We start from the raw sequence: 14,565 nt of genomic DNA, 5'->3' as shown, positions 1-14,565 counted from the left end.
TGACAATTATGAGCCATCGGAACATAACTTGACTAATTGAAACTCTAGGCGGAGGTGAGTACTGCAGATACTGGAGATGGGAGTGGTGCTGGAAAAGAGCAGCAGGCCAGGCAGCATCCGAGGAGCAGGAAAATAGACGTTTCAGGCAAAAGCCCTTCATCAGAAAGCCCAACAGACTCAAAATGAATCATGGATTATGGTTGGAGGGAAAAACTTGGAAGGCAATTCAGTGGTTCCTGTTCACATGGTCGCTCAAATTATTCTTGTGATGATCAGAATGCTGCTCCTCAGTGGTCTTATGGGTGCATTACCAGTTTGCAAGAGAAACTGGGTGGCTGGGGTTCAGGTATAAAATGTCTTGACATTAGTAGTCATGGCCCACAGCAACTGTTGTTGAAAACATAAATTAGTCTTCTGGATTAACATGATTTACTGCAGAGAACAGAGTTTTTTTAAATGTTAGTGATGATCTGATGGGTTCTCCCTATCTTGTTCACAATCCAAAATGTTCTGCTAGCTCAGAACCAATCACTTAACTGATGGCAGGCAGGAGACCTTAGTTGTTGGTAACTGGCCACACATTTACAAATCAATCCGCTCCTTGATGCCAGCGGAATCTCTGTACACAACCATTCAGTTCCACTTCATCAGGAACTTGTTGTTCACAATGAGTATCAAGTTACTTGATAGCAAATCATGCAGTAATCCTTGGTTTTAAGCTAGTTACTTCCTCATTTCAAAACACAATTTAAAACACAAATAAAAACTGTTCACAAAAATGAAAGAAATAATGAACAGGTGATGGTGTGGCTCTAATAATAAAGGATGAGATCTATATACAGAAGTGAAAAATGATCAGCTCTTTCCCACAGAGATTTTAATCTAACTGGCTAATACTTACCTTCTTTCCATAGTCAAGACATTTCCAGTTGTCCAATCCACTGAAACTTCTTCAGAACCTAGGGAATTTTGAAAGATTACAATCAATGTTTCCAATATTTTTTGCAAGCACACTTTTAAGACCCTAGGATGCAGGGCATCAGGTCCAGAGACCTTGTCAACTTTTAGACCTAATAGTTTTTCTCACTTTTTTCTCTAGTGCTAGTGATTATTTAAAGTTCCTTTGCTCCACTTATCATTAATTTTCGGCTATATTCAATATGTTTTAAATGTCTCCTACCTTGAAGGCAGGTGCAAAATACTTGTTCATAGTCTATCATTTCATGTTTCCTAATACTAATTCTTCAGCCGCATCTTGTAAGGGACCAATGTTTAATAGAACTCGGCATGGACGAGTTGGACCGAAGGATTTGTTTCCATGCCGCACATTCCTGTGATTCTAACTAGATGTTTATCCGTAAGTGTGTTTTATGAGTGACCTGGGTTTGAGTTGATACTGTAATATCAATGTTTTTTTTCTGTCAATTTGATACAGGGTTCGATTGCAGTGTTTTTAAAAATCTAATTAAAACTGTCGTAATCATTTGCCTCCCCCGGGTCCCCACAGGCAGGTCAATGGGTAATTCAGAATTTTGCACGATGGGAAAGTGGTGCCTAATGCAGCCTGACAATCGAAATCCGCCGCCCTTTAGTAAACTGAGCGAATTAACCTCAGTCCAAAAAGAAGACCACAGGTCTGTCTCACCATTGGACAGAGACAGCTGGTTACTCAGTTTGGCAGACTTCCTTCTGTCTGCTATCGGCTTATGGAGCCTCTCTCTATATAAAAAAAGGAAGGAGCGAGGCAGGAATTACGTAAGGCTCCGATTTATCTTAAATCGGTCTATTTGAGATGCACACATTTTCTGTGCTGTAGATCTCTATGATAAAGTAGAGAGGTCTTAACACGTCCTGACACCAATAGAACTGTCCTTTCCACAAAGTGAATACCAGCATTAAGATCAGCATCACATGCAATTATAAAATCACATTATGAGCACAATCCCCGAGGTAAGTAATAGGGTAGTTTTGATAACAATCGTTAAAACCTAAAGAATATTGCCAGTATGTTCAATAAAACGTGGATTTTACGTAAGTTTGTGAATGTACACTAACTGAACATGATCAGGGGAAAATGGGAAGATGGGTGGTTTCCAGCGAGCAGGATCTCTGACACGAGACGGAAAGAAGACATTGTCCGACCCATGTACATTTTGCAAACTCGTAATGACGCCTCCACCTCACTATTAGAGGGCACCTCGGTATAAAAATTCATGCGCAGGCACAGAACAATGCAACATTGCTCTTCTGTATTATCAAGAGTATCGGTCTCCACACAAGAGTAAGAGTTTAGGTAAAATTTCTGCCTAACCATTGAAGCTGCACAGCGTGTGAAATGTAGTCTGATGGAGTGAGAATCCAGGTCTCAGTGAGGAATACCCGCTGCAAACGAAATGTATGAAAACAGAAGAGTAGCGTTAGTTTATGTGCAATATCTAACAAAGAAGTGTTGAACAGGATTAAGTATAATGAAAGTTACTGCAGTTCAAGAAACTTCAGTATCCAAATAGAGTTGTTCTAATTAATCAGTTTAGAGATATTGTTAGACACCTCTGGAGCAACAATTGGGACTAGGAAACCTCCTGGCTCAGAGATAGAGTCACTACCTCTGCTCCACATGAGCCCTTTCAATATCCAAATAAATGGACCCACCTGTACCTTTTGTCAGTGGGCGCTGTTGAACTGTACTTCATATTTATTGAAGATGACATTATTTTCTTTTAACAGGAAGGTACTTACAATTGGAGGGGTTATAAATCAGCATTATTGAAAGGTTGTTGTCTTTCCAGACCAGGATTCCTCGGCGTCTGGAGATGACTGAAAGATGCGGATTTGAGATTTTGGGTCACTGTCAGCGGCGCCCTGTAACCAGCCAGGCTGGGGCAGTGGGAGATCAGAGTTTCACAGAGTTTAGCAGCTCTTTCTCAGCCAACCAGCCCCTGAAGCAGGCTGTCATCCTGAGTGCCCAGTACGGTATCAACGTGTTTGTGCTGGGCTTGGTGCTGATGCTGGCGGGGACATTTCACAGAGCCGGAGTGACCCAGGAACACATCCTCGCCTACCTCAGCACCCTCATGGCGATACAACTGGCCTGGATGCTCTGGTACTTCTCCAGAAGGCATGGAAAAAGAGTGCTGCTCACCGAGAAAGATGAACACGCCGGACCAAGGTGGTTGAGAGGTACAGGATGTCAGGCTAAAACACGTTTTTAAACAACATAGGTCGCGATTTCTCGTATTGGATGCATTCTAAAAATGTAAAGTCGCTATTAAACGAATTTGATTGGGAACTTTCTATAGAATGTTTAGGCATTAGGTTTGTAATTCCCATCAGTAATGACTAGGTTATTATGAGCAGTGTATTACCTGTGTGGCGCTATTTCAAACTGATTCTATTGGAATCGAATGCCTTATTTAAGTTATCTGGAGCAGTGTGCCAGAGTTCTGTTCACCGGTCAGTCGAGTAAGAGCTTAGTTTTAACAGATTCTGCATCAATAAAGCCCTCGTGCGTTGGTCGGGGGTGGGGGAAGAGAATTTGGCGCAGACCATGTAAACGCAATGTATTTGATAGTGATGATTATAAATAATTTTACACATTAGTTCTGAATTTAAAGAACTGGGACAAATAGATAAAGACATCCTGAAAATATGATCACTCGGGAGGAATGTGTTTCGGATTTTGGATCAGTTTGTCTTTCCCTCGAGCTTAAAATAAGGTACCTTTCATTATTAGGGGGTTTAACCTTATTTGCCACCTTGAGTTTAGTTCTGGATATGTTTAAAATTGGATACTACGTTGGATATTCAAGTTGTCTCACAGCCGTCAAAGGTGTCTATCCTGCCATCCACGCAGTGCACACTCTCTCACAGGTCAGTATATTTACCTACATTTTGTTTTTTTAATTATTATCAGTGAGTGGTGTCAGTATATTCAATGTGAATTTAAACAACATTATTTATTTTCAGGTGTATTTCCTTTGGTTCCATGCAAAGGATATCATTCAAGCTTTTCAAATGATAGGAAGGTAAAAAATGATCAAATATCAACTTGTTTTATATTTCTTTGATTATACTGTATAGTAAATTATTATGTATGGACTTCAGAATATTTGTGATTGAGAATCATAGAGTCATGCAGAACATAATGAGACTATTTAGTCCATTGAGTCTGTATCCAGTCTATGATAGGGCTATTCTATTAATCACACACTCCTGCTCTTGCCCTACAGTCATGCATTGCTTTCCTTTCAAACATTCATTCAATTTCCTCTTGAATGCTGCTGTTGGTTCAGGAACTGTATTCTAAATCACCATAACTGGCTGTGTGCAATGCTCACGTTGCCTCATTTCTTATTCATCATGAGCTGTGGGCATAACTGCCAATGCCAGTTTTCAGTGCCCTTTGATACTCTGTTTGAGAAGTTGATTTTAGGTCACTTTCTTGAGCCACTGATTTGCAGTTTGGTTAAAAAAGTGGCTTGTGAGGCCATGCCATAGCTCAGTTACAAATTAATCAGACTGGGAGTCATTCATGTCCAGAAGAGGTTAGCATGGCAGATTTCCTCCCCCAGATGGCAAAATAAACTGGATAGGCATTTACACCTGACAGTTTCATGTCATTGTTATTAAAACTAACTTCATATTCCAAATCTATGTCATAAAATAAATGAAAGCTTCCCAATTGGATTTATGTTGTTGTCTCTAGATCATAAATGCAGGCCTCTAATGGTCCAGTAATCACAATGCTAGTGTAACCATAAGGAATTGAGAAGTACATTTGTAAGGAGATCTCAGTTATCTGTAAGAATAAAAGGGTAGTAATGGTAGGAGATTTTAATTTTCTGGGGAGAACTAGCCATTTGGATACAGAACTGGCTCAAAGGTAGAAGACAGAGGGTGGTGGTGGAAGGTTGCTTATCAGATTGGAGGCCTGTGATCAGTGGAGTGCCACAAGGATCACAAGATTAGATTTAATCATTTATATAAGAGGTATAATTAGTAAGTTTGCAGATGACACCAAAATTGGAGGTGTCGTGGACAGCAAGGAAAGTTACCTCAGATTAAAATGAGATCTTGATCAGATGGGCCAATGGGCTGAGAAGTGGCAGATGGATTTTAATTTAGATAAATGTGAGGTGCTACATTTCGGGAAAGCAAATCTTAGCAGGACTTTACACGTAATAGTAAGGTCCTCGGGAGTGTTGCTGACAAAGAGACCTTGGTGTGCAGGTTCATAGCTCCTTGAAAGTGGAGTCACAGGTAGATAGGATAATGAAGAAGGTGTTTGGTATGCTGTCCTTTATTGGTCAGAGTATTGAGTACAGGAGTTGGGAGGTCATGTTGCGGCTGCACAGGACATTGGTTAGGCTACTGTTGGAATATTGCGTACAATTCTAGTCTCCTTCCTATCGGAAAGATGTTGTGAAACTTGAAAGGGTTCAGAAAAAAATTTACAAGGATGTTGCCAGGGTTGGAGGATTTGAGCTATAGGGAGCGGTTGAAAATGCTTGGTCTGTTTTCCGTGGAGTGTTGGAGGCTGAGGAGTGACCTTATAGGGGTTTATAAAATCATGAGGGGCATGGATATGAAAGGGTTCAGAAAAAAATTTACAAGGATGTTGCCAGGGTTGGAGGATTTGAGCTATAGGGAGAGGTTGAATATGCTCGGTCTGTTTTCCCTGGAGCATCGGAGGCTGAGGAGTGACCTTATAGGGGTTTATAAAATCATGAGGGGCATGGATAGGATAAATAGACAAAGTCTTTTCCCTGGGGTGGGAGAGTCCAGAACTAGAGGGGAAAGATATCAAAGAAATCTAAGGGGCAATGTTTTCATGAAGAGGATGGTGTGTGTGTGTGTGTGTGTGGAATGAGCTGCCAGAGGAAGTCGTGGAGGCTAGTACAATTGCAACATTTAAAAGGCATCTGGATGGGTATATGAATAGGAAGGGTTTGGAGGGATATTGGCCAGGTGCTGGTGAGTGGGACTAGATTGTGTTGGGATATCTGGTCGGCATGGACCAGTTGGACTGAAGGGTCTGTTTCCGTGCTGTACGTCTCTATGACTCTATGACAAACATAGACTGGGACTGCCATAGTGTTAAGGGATTGAATGGAAATGAAATTTTTAAGTGTGGACAAGACAATTTTCTGATTCAGTATGTGGATGTACCTACTAGAGAAGATGCAAACATTGACATACTCTTGGGAAATAAGGCAAGGCAGGTGACTGAAGTGTCAGTGGGTGAGTACTTTGGACCAGTGGCCATAATTCTATTAGATTTAAAAGAGTGATGGAAAAGGATAGACTGGATCAAATAATTAAAGTTCTAAATTAGAGGAATGCCAATTTTAATGACATTAGGCAAGAACTTTAAAAAGTTGATTGGGGGTGGATGTTTGCAGGTAAAGGGATGGCTGGAAAATGGGAAGACTTCAAAAATGAGATAATGAGAGACAGTGCATTCCTGTAAGGGTGAAGGGCAAGGCTGCTAGGTGTAGGGAATTATGGAAGACTAGAGAAATTGAGGTTTTGATCAATTAGGAGAAAGTGAGGTCTGCAGATGCTGGAGATAAGAGTCAAGAGTGTGTTGCTGGAAAAGGGCTCCAGCCCAAAAACATCGATTCTCCTGCTGCTTGGAGGGTGCCTGACCTGCTGTGCTTTTCCAGCAACACACTCTCAAAATTGAGGTTTTGGTCAAGAATAAGAGGGAAACATATGTCAGGTATAGACAGCAGAAATTGAGTGAATTTAAAGGAGGGAGTAGGTATATACTTATGACGGAAATCATGAAGGGGAAAAGGGGACAAAAGATTGTTTTGGTGGAGAGGGGTAAGGAGAATCTGAAGGGATTCTTCAAATACATTAAAGTCACAAGGTAGCTAGGGAGAGAATAGGACCCCTCAAAGATCAGCAAGGCTGCCTATGTATGGAACTGCAAGAGATGGCGGAGATACTAAGCGAGTATTTTGCATCAGTGTTTACTGTGGAGAAGGATATGGAAGATACAGAAGATGGGGAAATAAATAGTGACATATTGAAAAATGTCAATATTCCAGAGAAGGAGATGCGAGATGGCTTAAAATGCATAAATGTGGATGAATTCCTAGGACTTGATCAGGGGCAGATTAGAGTGGTGCTGGAAAAGCACAGCAGGTCAGGCAGCATCCAAAGAGCGGGAAAATTGACGTTTCAGGCAAAAGCCCTTCATCAGGGAAAATTGACGTTTCAGGCAAAAGCCCTTCATCAGGAATATCCTAGAACTCTGTGGGAAGCTAGGGAAGTGATTGCTGGGGCCCTTGCTGAGATATTTGTATCATTAATAGCCACAGGTGAGGTGCCAGAAGGCTGAAGGTTGGCTAATGTGGTGCCACGATTTAGGAAAAGTGGTAAGGAAAAGCCAGAAACCATTGACCGGTGAGCCTGACATTGGTGGTGGGCAAGTTGTTGGAGGAAATCCTGAAGGATAGGATTTACATGTATTTGGGAAGGCAAGGACCAACTAGGAATAGTCAAAGTAGCTTTGCGGGAAATCATATCACACTAAGTTAATTGAGTTTTTTGAAGAAGTAATAAAGAGGATTGATGAGGGCAGAGTGGAGGACATGGATTTCAGTAAGGCATTCAACAAGGTTTCTCATGGTAGACTGGTTAGCTAGGTATGATCAGATGGAATACAGGCAAACCTAACCATTTGGATACAGAACTGGCTTGAAGGTAGAAGACAGAGAGTGGTAGTGGAGCGTTGTTTTTCAGACTGGAGGCCTGTGACCAGTGGTGTGCCACAAGGATTGGTGCTGGATCCATTGCTTTTCATCATTTATATGAATGATTTGGGAAGGAATGTAGTTATTATTAGTAAGTTTGCAGACGACATCAAATTGGAGGTGTAGTGAACAGCAAAGAAGGTTACCTTAGAGTACAAAAGGATCTTGATCAGATGGCCCAATGGGCTGAGAAGTAGCAGATGGAGTTTACCCTAGGTAAATGTGGGGTTCTGCATTTTGAAAAGGCAAATCAGGGTAGGACTTATACACATAATGGTAAGGTTCTGAGGAGCGTTGCTGAACAAAGAGACCTTGGAATGCAGGTTCATACTTGCTTGAAAGTGGAGTCTCAAGTAGATAGGATGATGAAGAAAGTGTTGGTATGCTTGCCTTTATTGGTCAGCTCTTTGAGTTTAGGAGTTGGGAGTCTTGTTGCAATTGTACAGGACATTGGTTAGGCCAATTTTGGAATACTGTGTGCAATTCTAGCCTGTATGTTATAGAAAGGATGTTGTGAAACTTGAAAGGGTTCAGAAAAGATTTACAAGGATGTTGCCAGGGTTGGAGGGTTTGAGGTACTAGGAGAGGCTGAATAGACTGGGGCTATTTTCCTTGGAGCATCAGAGGCTGAAGAGTGACCTTATGGAGGTTTATAAAATTGAGGGGCATGGATAGGGTAAATAGGCAAGGTCTTTTCCCCAAGGTGGAGGAGTCCAAAACTAGAGGGCATAGGTTTAAGGTGAGAAGGGAAAGATTTAAAAGTGACCTGGGGGCAACATTTTTACACAGAGGGTGGTGCATGTATGGAATGAGCTGCCAGAGGAAGTGTTAGGGGCTGGTAAAATTTCAACATTTATAAAACATTTGGATGGGTATATGAATAGGAACAGTTTAGAAGGATATGTGCCAAATGCTGGCAAACAGGCTTAGATTTATTTAGGATATCTATTCTAAATGGACAATTTGGTGTTTTGTGTTCAAAGTGTCTATTACCATGCTGTACCTCTCTGACTGTATAACTCAGACCCATTGGGCTTTAGATCAGTGTATTCTGCCTTCTGATTTCTATGGCACTGTCAACAGTTTATTTTTAATTATTACATTAAATCTTGTTTTTGAAAACCTCAAAAAGTCTTCTCTGTTTGAAGGAAAAGCAATCTCATTTTCCAAATAATGTCTTCTGCACTGTCTCTAAGGCCTTGACCTATTCCAAAAGTATCACAATAAGACAGTAGACTCGGTGAAACCTGACAAATGTTTCATTTATGTTTATAGCATAGCTTCCTTGTTTTTATGCTTTATTTCTCTATTAATATAGCTAAAGATCCCATATATCTTTTAAACACTTCTTTCAACCTGTGTCCCAGCTTCGTTCCAGCAGATCTCTCTTTAAAGATTGTTTAAAGTTGTAAGGTGAAGTGGCCATAGGACCTTTCGTTAGAGAGAGAGAGAGATGAGTTTAACCTGAGGGTTACCAAGCCTCAAGTGAGGGGCAAGGTTGAGGAGGTGGGACCTTCATGGCAACCTCCATTCAGTTGATAGAACCTCTGCCTAATCTTCCCTGTTTTAAATCTAATCACCATGTGTTCGCCCATTTCACCAATCTGTATTTGTCCTCCTGAGGTCTAGTACTATTCTGTTCTGTGTTATGTGCTACATTTCTGAGATTGTGTCAATTGCAAACATTGAATTTGCCTTATATACCCAAGTTCAGGTCATTAATATAAATAAAAATGGAAGTGGTTGCAATACTCACTCCGAGGAAACACTAATTCAGTCCACTCTGAAATTCACCTTACTCCATGCCCTTTGACACCACCAGCAGCAACACTTCCGGTTACTTCACAAAATTACAGTCAGGATACTGAATGATAATTTGCCTTTAAAATGTCAGTACTGGCTTTCATTGGCATGTGGAAGACTATAGGTTATTCAATGAATTTTGTACTGCACTGTACATATTTGCAACCACCGAAGTTAGACTGGCTGGCAATTACAAGGTGTATCCCTCTTTTCATTTTAAAGGCAGAATAATTACAATTCTGCAGCCAGCCAATATTCCAGGAGGTTTGGACTATTATAGACAAAGCTGCAGCAGTTTCCATGTTTATTTGTCTCAGTAACCAGGGGATGCATCCCATTCAGACTGGGAGAGCCTTACTATTTTGAGAAATGTTAACCTTTCAAATACACCCTCTCTTTTTTTTAAATTGTATCCTTTACTCTTAATTTATTGCTACATTGGGTGCATCACTTTCTCTAGTGGATGTCAGGTATTAATTTATTACCTCAGCTGTAATCTCTGTTGTATGATGAATCTTCACCACTGCTCATCAGGTTACATGAGGTAGCTGGATTCCTGCTCAAAATAAAATAGATTTGCTGCCAATCCTCCTGTAAGGTTGGGTTTACAGGACCTGCTTTGTTTAGTGTGGTAGAGAAAGCCCACTTAGTTCTCTAATGAGCTCTTATAGGAAGTAGTTTTTTGAATGATAACAATCAAGTATAAGTTACATTGATATTGCACTGTTACAAAGTTTATGAGGAGACCTAGATGGCCATTTATCTCTTGGATAAATTTTTATGGAGAACAATGTTCTTGTTGAACGAGGCAGTTGATGCACTCTATCTGGAAGTGAAGTAATCTTTTGAATATGCAGAGGTCCTCTTTCCTGCTAAATCAGGTATTTGTCCTATAATGTCAGTTGGGAGACCATTAATCTCATAAATCCTTTCCCTCTGTTGATAGAGTTACTGTCTTCCTTGCAGTATCCTGGATCATTTAATCAGACAACTTCTTTTGATGATGTCCTGAATCTCTGGACATTGGTCATATCACTTCGCTGGTGTCTTCCATGGAATCATAGCAACCAATTCTCCCTCTGTGTGAACAAATCTCAATTCTCAGATAGTCAACTGGACTGGACTGAGATTCATAGACTCTGTACTGAAACTAGTTGATTAGGTTGTACAATTGCATTTGGCCGAGTTAGTTACTTTATTGTTGACCCCAACATGTGTACTTTCTTAGTCATGCTATTCGAAGATTCTTGTTTACTGAGCATGATCTTGTCACTGATCATGATGATGCTTCCTGAGAGAAAAAAAATTGACATGTTTGACTGGATTTGTATCTTCTCACTCCTAACATCAAATGTGGATCTGCATGCTGATTTGTTGGCCAGGATGTGTTGCTGTCTGAACAACTTCAGTTAAAAATTGATAAATGTACTCAAATGGGCCACCTGACTCATTATTCTTCAAATCATCTGCATCTTCTTGCAAACTTTGGTGATTCTTATCACCTCGTCAACTCTCCTCAGTGTTGATAGGAGCGGGAATTTTTTTTTCCAACTTTGTGTAGTCATGGATTTTCATCTTGTTGAAATTATTTTCTTATTCCAATATAGATAATATCAATGGATTCTAGCTTTTAGGGTTGTGCCATAACTTTAGATGGCCCCATGAAATCTATCTACTGTCCATTGATCAATTGTTCAACAACTAAAATTTTGTGGTTCTGTAGTTCTATAACTCACTGTTCCTTGAGCAGTTGTCCTATTCCCAGCATCACTTTGAAAAGTCATGGTATGACTTTTAACTAGTTTATTGTCAATAATAATGAGCCTAACACCTTCTGCCATTTGATTGACGTTGAGTCAAGATACTTATTCAAGCTCAATATTGAGAATTATTGTCTGTAAATTATGTATACATTCTCGACTTTTTGATATACCTTGTGCTGCAGAGCTACTTGTCACAGACATTTTGTCTTGAGATCCAAATCTCCTGGACCATGTGCTGTAGTTTCATTGTTGTAGGCTGTAACATCTATTTCTTCACCCATGGCACAGGATGTGATAATATAAAGACAATTGCTCAGGTATTAAGCCTAAAGTGGATGAGTTGTCTGTTGGCATACATTCCTTCTTGCCAAACCAATCTGCTTGGATAATCAATTAAATTTAAGGAACACATTTGATTTCTCTTCCACTATGGGTTACTGTACCTCACCAGCATCTTTATGTGAGTCGTTATTTGGCCCTTTGCTGCTTTGTAACTGTGTCCTACTTCCGCACATCTTTCAAAATTACTAATTGTTATTATTCTGTGTTGCTTGTGCCTGTGAGATTTCCTGGATCCACAGCACTGACTCATAGGGTTGAATTCTACCAGGCATTAGATTGATTTTCTACTGTATTATGAACAATTGCTCAATGCCTTTTCTGTTTCCTTGTTGCATCCATACATTTAATAATTCAGGGAGTTTGAGCTTTGCATTGCCCCCTTTTCACCCTCATGGAATAATGTCAATGTTGTACTCAGACCATCTCTTCATTAACAATTTTCCATTCTTCAGTTATTGTTTCATCTATCAAGCTTTGATCTTCGTGCACCTGGAGCAGATTCATTTTCAACTCACTGAAATTAGCCCTGTTCCTGCTTTAAATAAATCTTTTAAGGCATGTGGCATTGCTGGCTTGGTCGGGATTTATTGCCTTTCTCTAAATGCTCTGGAGAAGGTTATGATGAGCTGCCATCTTGAAATGTTGCAGCCAAATGATAAATTATGTGATTTTATGCTTGAATTTGCCTTTTCCATAACTATCCTAATCCTGCTGTTATTACTTTCAGTGTTCTTCAAATGGTCTTCCACTGAAACAAGACTCCACTTACCCCATTTCATTCCCAAGACTTCCTTTCTCTTCTTAGTTCTGATAAAGTCATTTGGGTCTCAAAACATTAACTTGGTTCTCTCACCGCAAATGCTGCCAGACCTGCTGAGTTTCACCAGAGATTTCCATTTTTATTTCAGATTTCCACCATCCACAGTATTTTCCTTTATATTTATTGCTTCTTTCCTCATTGAGTTGATCAAGGAAGTTAATTTGTATACATTTCAGGAGCACCTTCCTCTCTTTTATCTTAACACTGTTACTATCTGAGTCTACATAAAGTTTCCATTATCACAACACTATTGTTTTTGCATTTTTAAAAATAATTTGTTGCATATTTACTCTGCTTTTCCTCCCCAGTGTTTGGTAGCCTATACTGTACATCTGGTAAATAGACTCCGTCTTTGGCCTCTCAACAATAGAATTACTTTACAGTATTACAATAGTTATTTTGGATCAGTACTGCCACCTTACTCCTTTTTTGATTTTTGTTTCTGAATGCCTGTAGCCAGGAATATGAAGTTCCCTAACCACCTCTGCTTTAAGCAAGATCTCTGTTATCCTCACTACATCAGAGCCAAATGGGGTAACTTGTGTCTACACATACCAACCTTATTTATTTATACATGGATGTGCAGTTCATGCACATGCACACTCTAAATACATCGTGGATGGTTTCCTGTCTAGAAGCATCCATTTTTCTTATACATGTTTCTTCTACTCTTATTTGTTATTTGAGTCTCTTAGGAAAATGTGAGAATATTATCTCAGTTGGATTTGATTTGGTTGTGTATCAGTGTAAATTGATATGCCATATTGCATTATTTGTAAGTTGTTGTAACTGATGCAACTGAACTGATTTTACTCTTTCAGTGACATTTTTATTTTGAGTCTAAACAGTTCCATCACTGCTTTAAAAAAAAAGCAAGTTATGCTCATGGTTTTTCAGAACTCCACTGTTTATTATGTCAATGAAGAATTTGACATCCCTGATCTGGTGTGTTTCCTTCCTAGCAAGTTAGAGAGAGTAGGCTTCATATGTGGATTGCAGAGCAGGGTAGTTTGGGGGAGGCAAAACAATTTTGAGTAAGAGTGTCTGCAGGAGATGTTTTCACCTCACATTTTTCTAGTTTAGAATCATTGAGTTGGAACCTCTTTGACATGTAAGGCAGAGGGATGAATTTCTGGACCATTTATCCAGAATATAGTCATGTCCCAGAGAAAATTATAAATTCAGGAAAGGCAGATGTGACTGATAGTAAGTTGACTAGTGGGAATTTAGGAGAGGTTAGAAAGGACACTCTGCAAACACTGTTCCTGTCTGACAGGTATAATGAACTCCCTAAATGTGAGAACAAGGAGAAAGACTGCAGGAAGCAGAACAAAAGTGCAAACCCGGACCCTGAAGGTGATGTGGGGTGAGAATAGCACAAGTAGAAAAACGGTATGTTATGATGAGAAAAGTAATAGAACCATTAAGGGTTACACAGGAGAGTGGCAAATAAACAAATAGAAATTTTATTTAATTACTTTACTTTGGTATTTACCAGGAAAATAAACAGGTAGACATAACATTGAATGATGAGATAAGTAATGACGTAAGTACATTTAAAATAAATATTGAATAAGTTAAGCAATCATACACAATAAAATCCATTTTCCAGCAGGACTGAATCCATGTATTTAAAAAACCAAATCTAGGAAAAAGATGGCAGTTACATAATAAATGTTTAATGAATCACTAGTAAAATGTATAGTGTGAGAGGTCTGGTGGAGAGTTCATGTAATCCCTATATTTAAAAAATGGTGCAGAACATGTCCAGGGAATTGTATATCAGTATTCAATTATGTAATGAATTAGTAAAACCAGATTATGTGGAGTTAGGGGATAAATAGCAGAATGGATTGTTCCACATCTTCACACAGAAAGCAAATAGTCAAGTAAATAGTCATTATTCACAGTGGCAGAAGTTGGCGAATGGTCTTCCAATTGGATCACTGCTGCAATCATTGATCACAATTTGCATTAATGACTTGGATGTTGCAATTAAAATTAAAATTTCTATACTTGTGGATCACACCAACCTAAAGGAATTTGTCAATATTATGGAGGACTGCAGCAAATT

At 39.5% G+C, this 14,565-nt stretch overlaps 1 protein-coding gene across 1 annotated transcript in view; it reads left to right on the top strand.

Moving 5' to 3' along the window:
* The first annotated feature begins 2,694 nt into the window (after positions 1-2,694).
* The window catches only part of otop1 (otopetrin 1), a 39,048-nt gene continuing 27,177 nt past the window's right edge, over positions 2,695-14,565 (top strand). The window contains exons 1-3 of the mRNA XM_043698154.1: positions 2,695-3,180; positions 3,734-3,870; positions 3,967-4,025. Of these exons, the coding sequence (XP_043554089.1) occupies positions 2,814-3,180; positions 3,734-3,870; positions 3,967-4,025 (563 nt within the window). The 5' untranslated portion in view covers positions 2,695-2,813. The remainder of the gene's footprint in view (positions 3,181-3,733; positions 3,871-3,966; positions 4,026-14,565) is intronic.

The sequence above is a fragment of the Chiloscyllium plagiosum genome, chromosome 1 (genome assembly GCF_004010195.1).
Source record: "Chiloscyllium plagiosum isolate BGI_BamShark_2017 chromosome 1, ASM401019v2, whole genome shotgun sequence".
Classification (NCBI taxonomy): domain Eukaryota; kingdom Metazoa; phylum Chordata; class Chondrichthyes; order Orectolobiformes; family Hemiscylliidae; genus Chiloscyllium; species Chiloscyllium plagiosum.
Note: the sequence above shows the minus strand (reverse complement) of the source record. Positions and strands in the feature narration are given on the sequence as shown.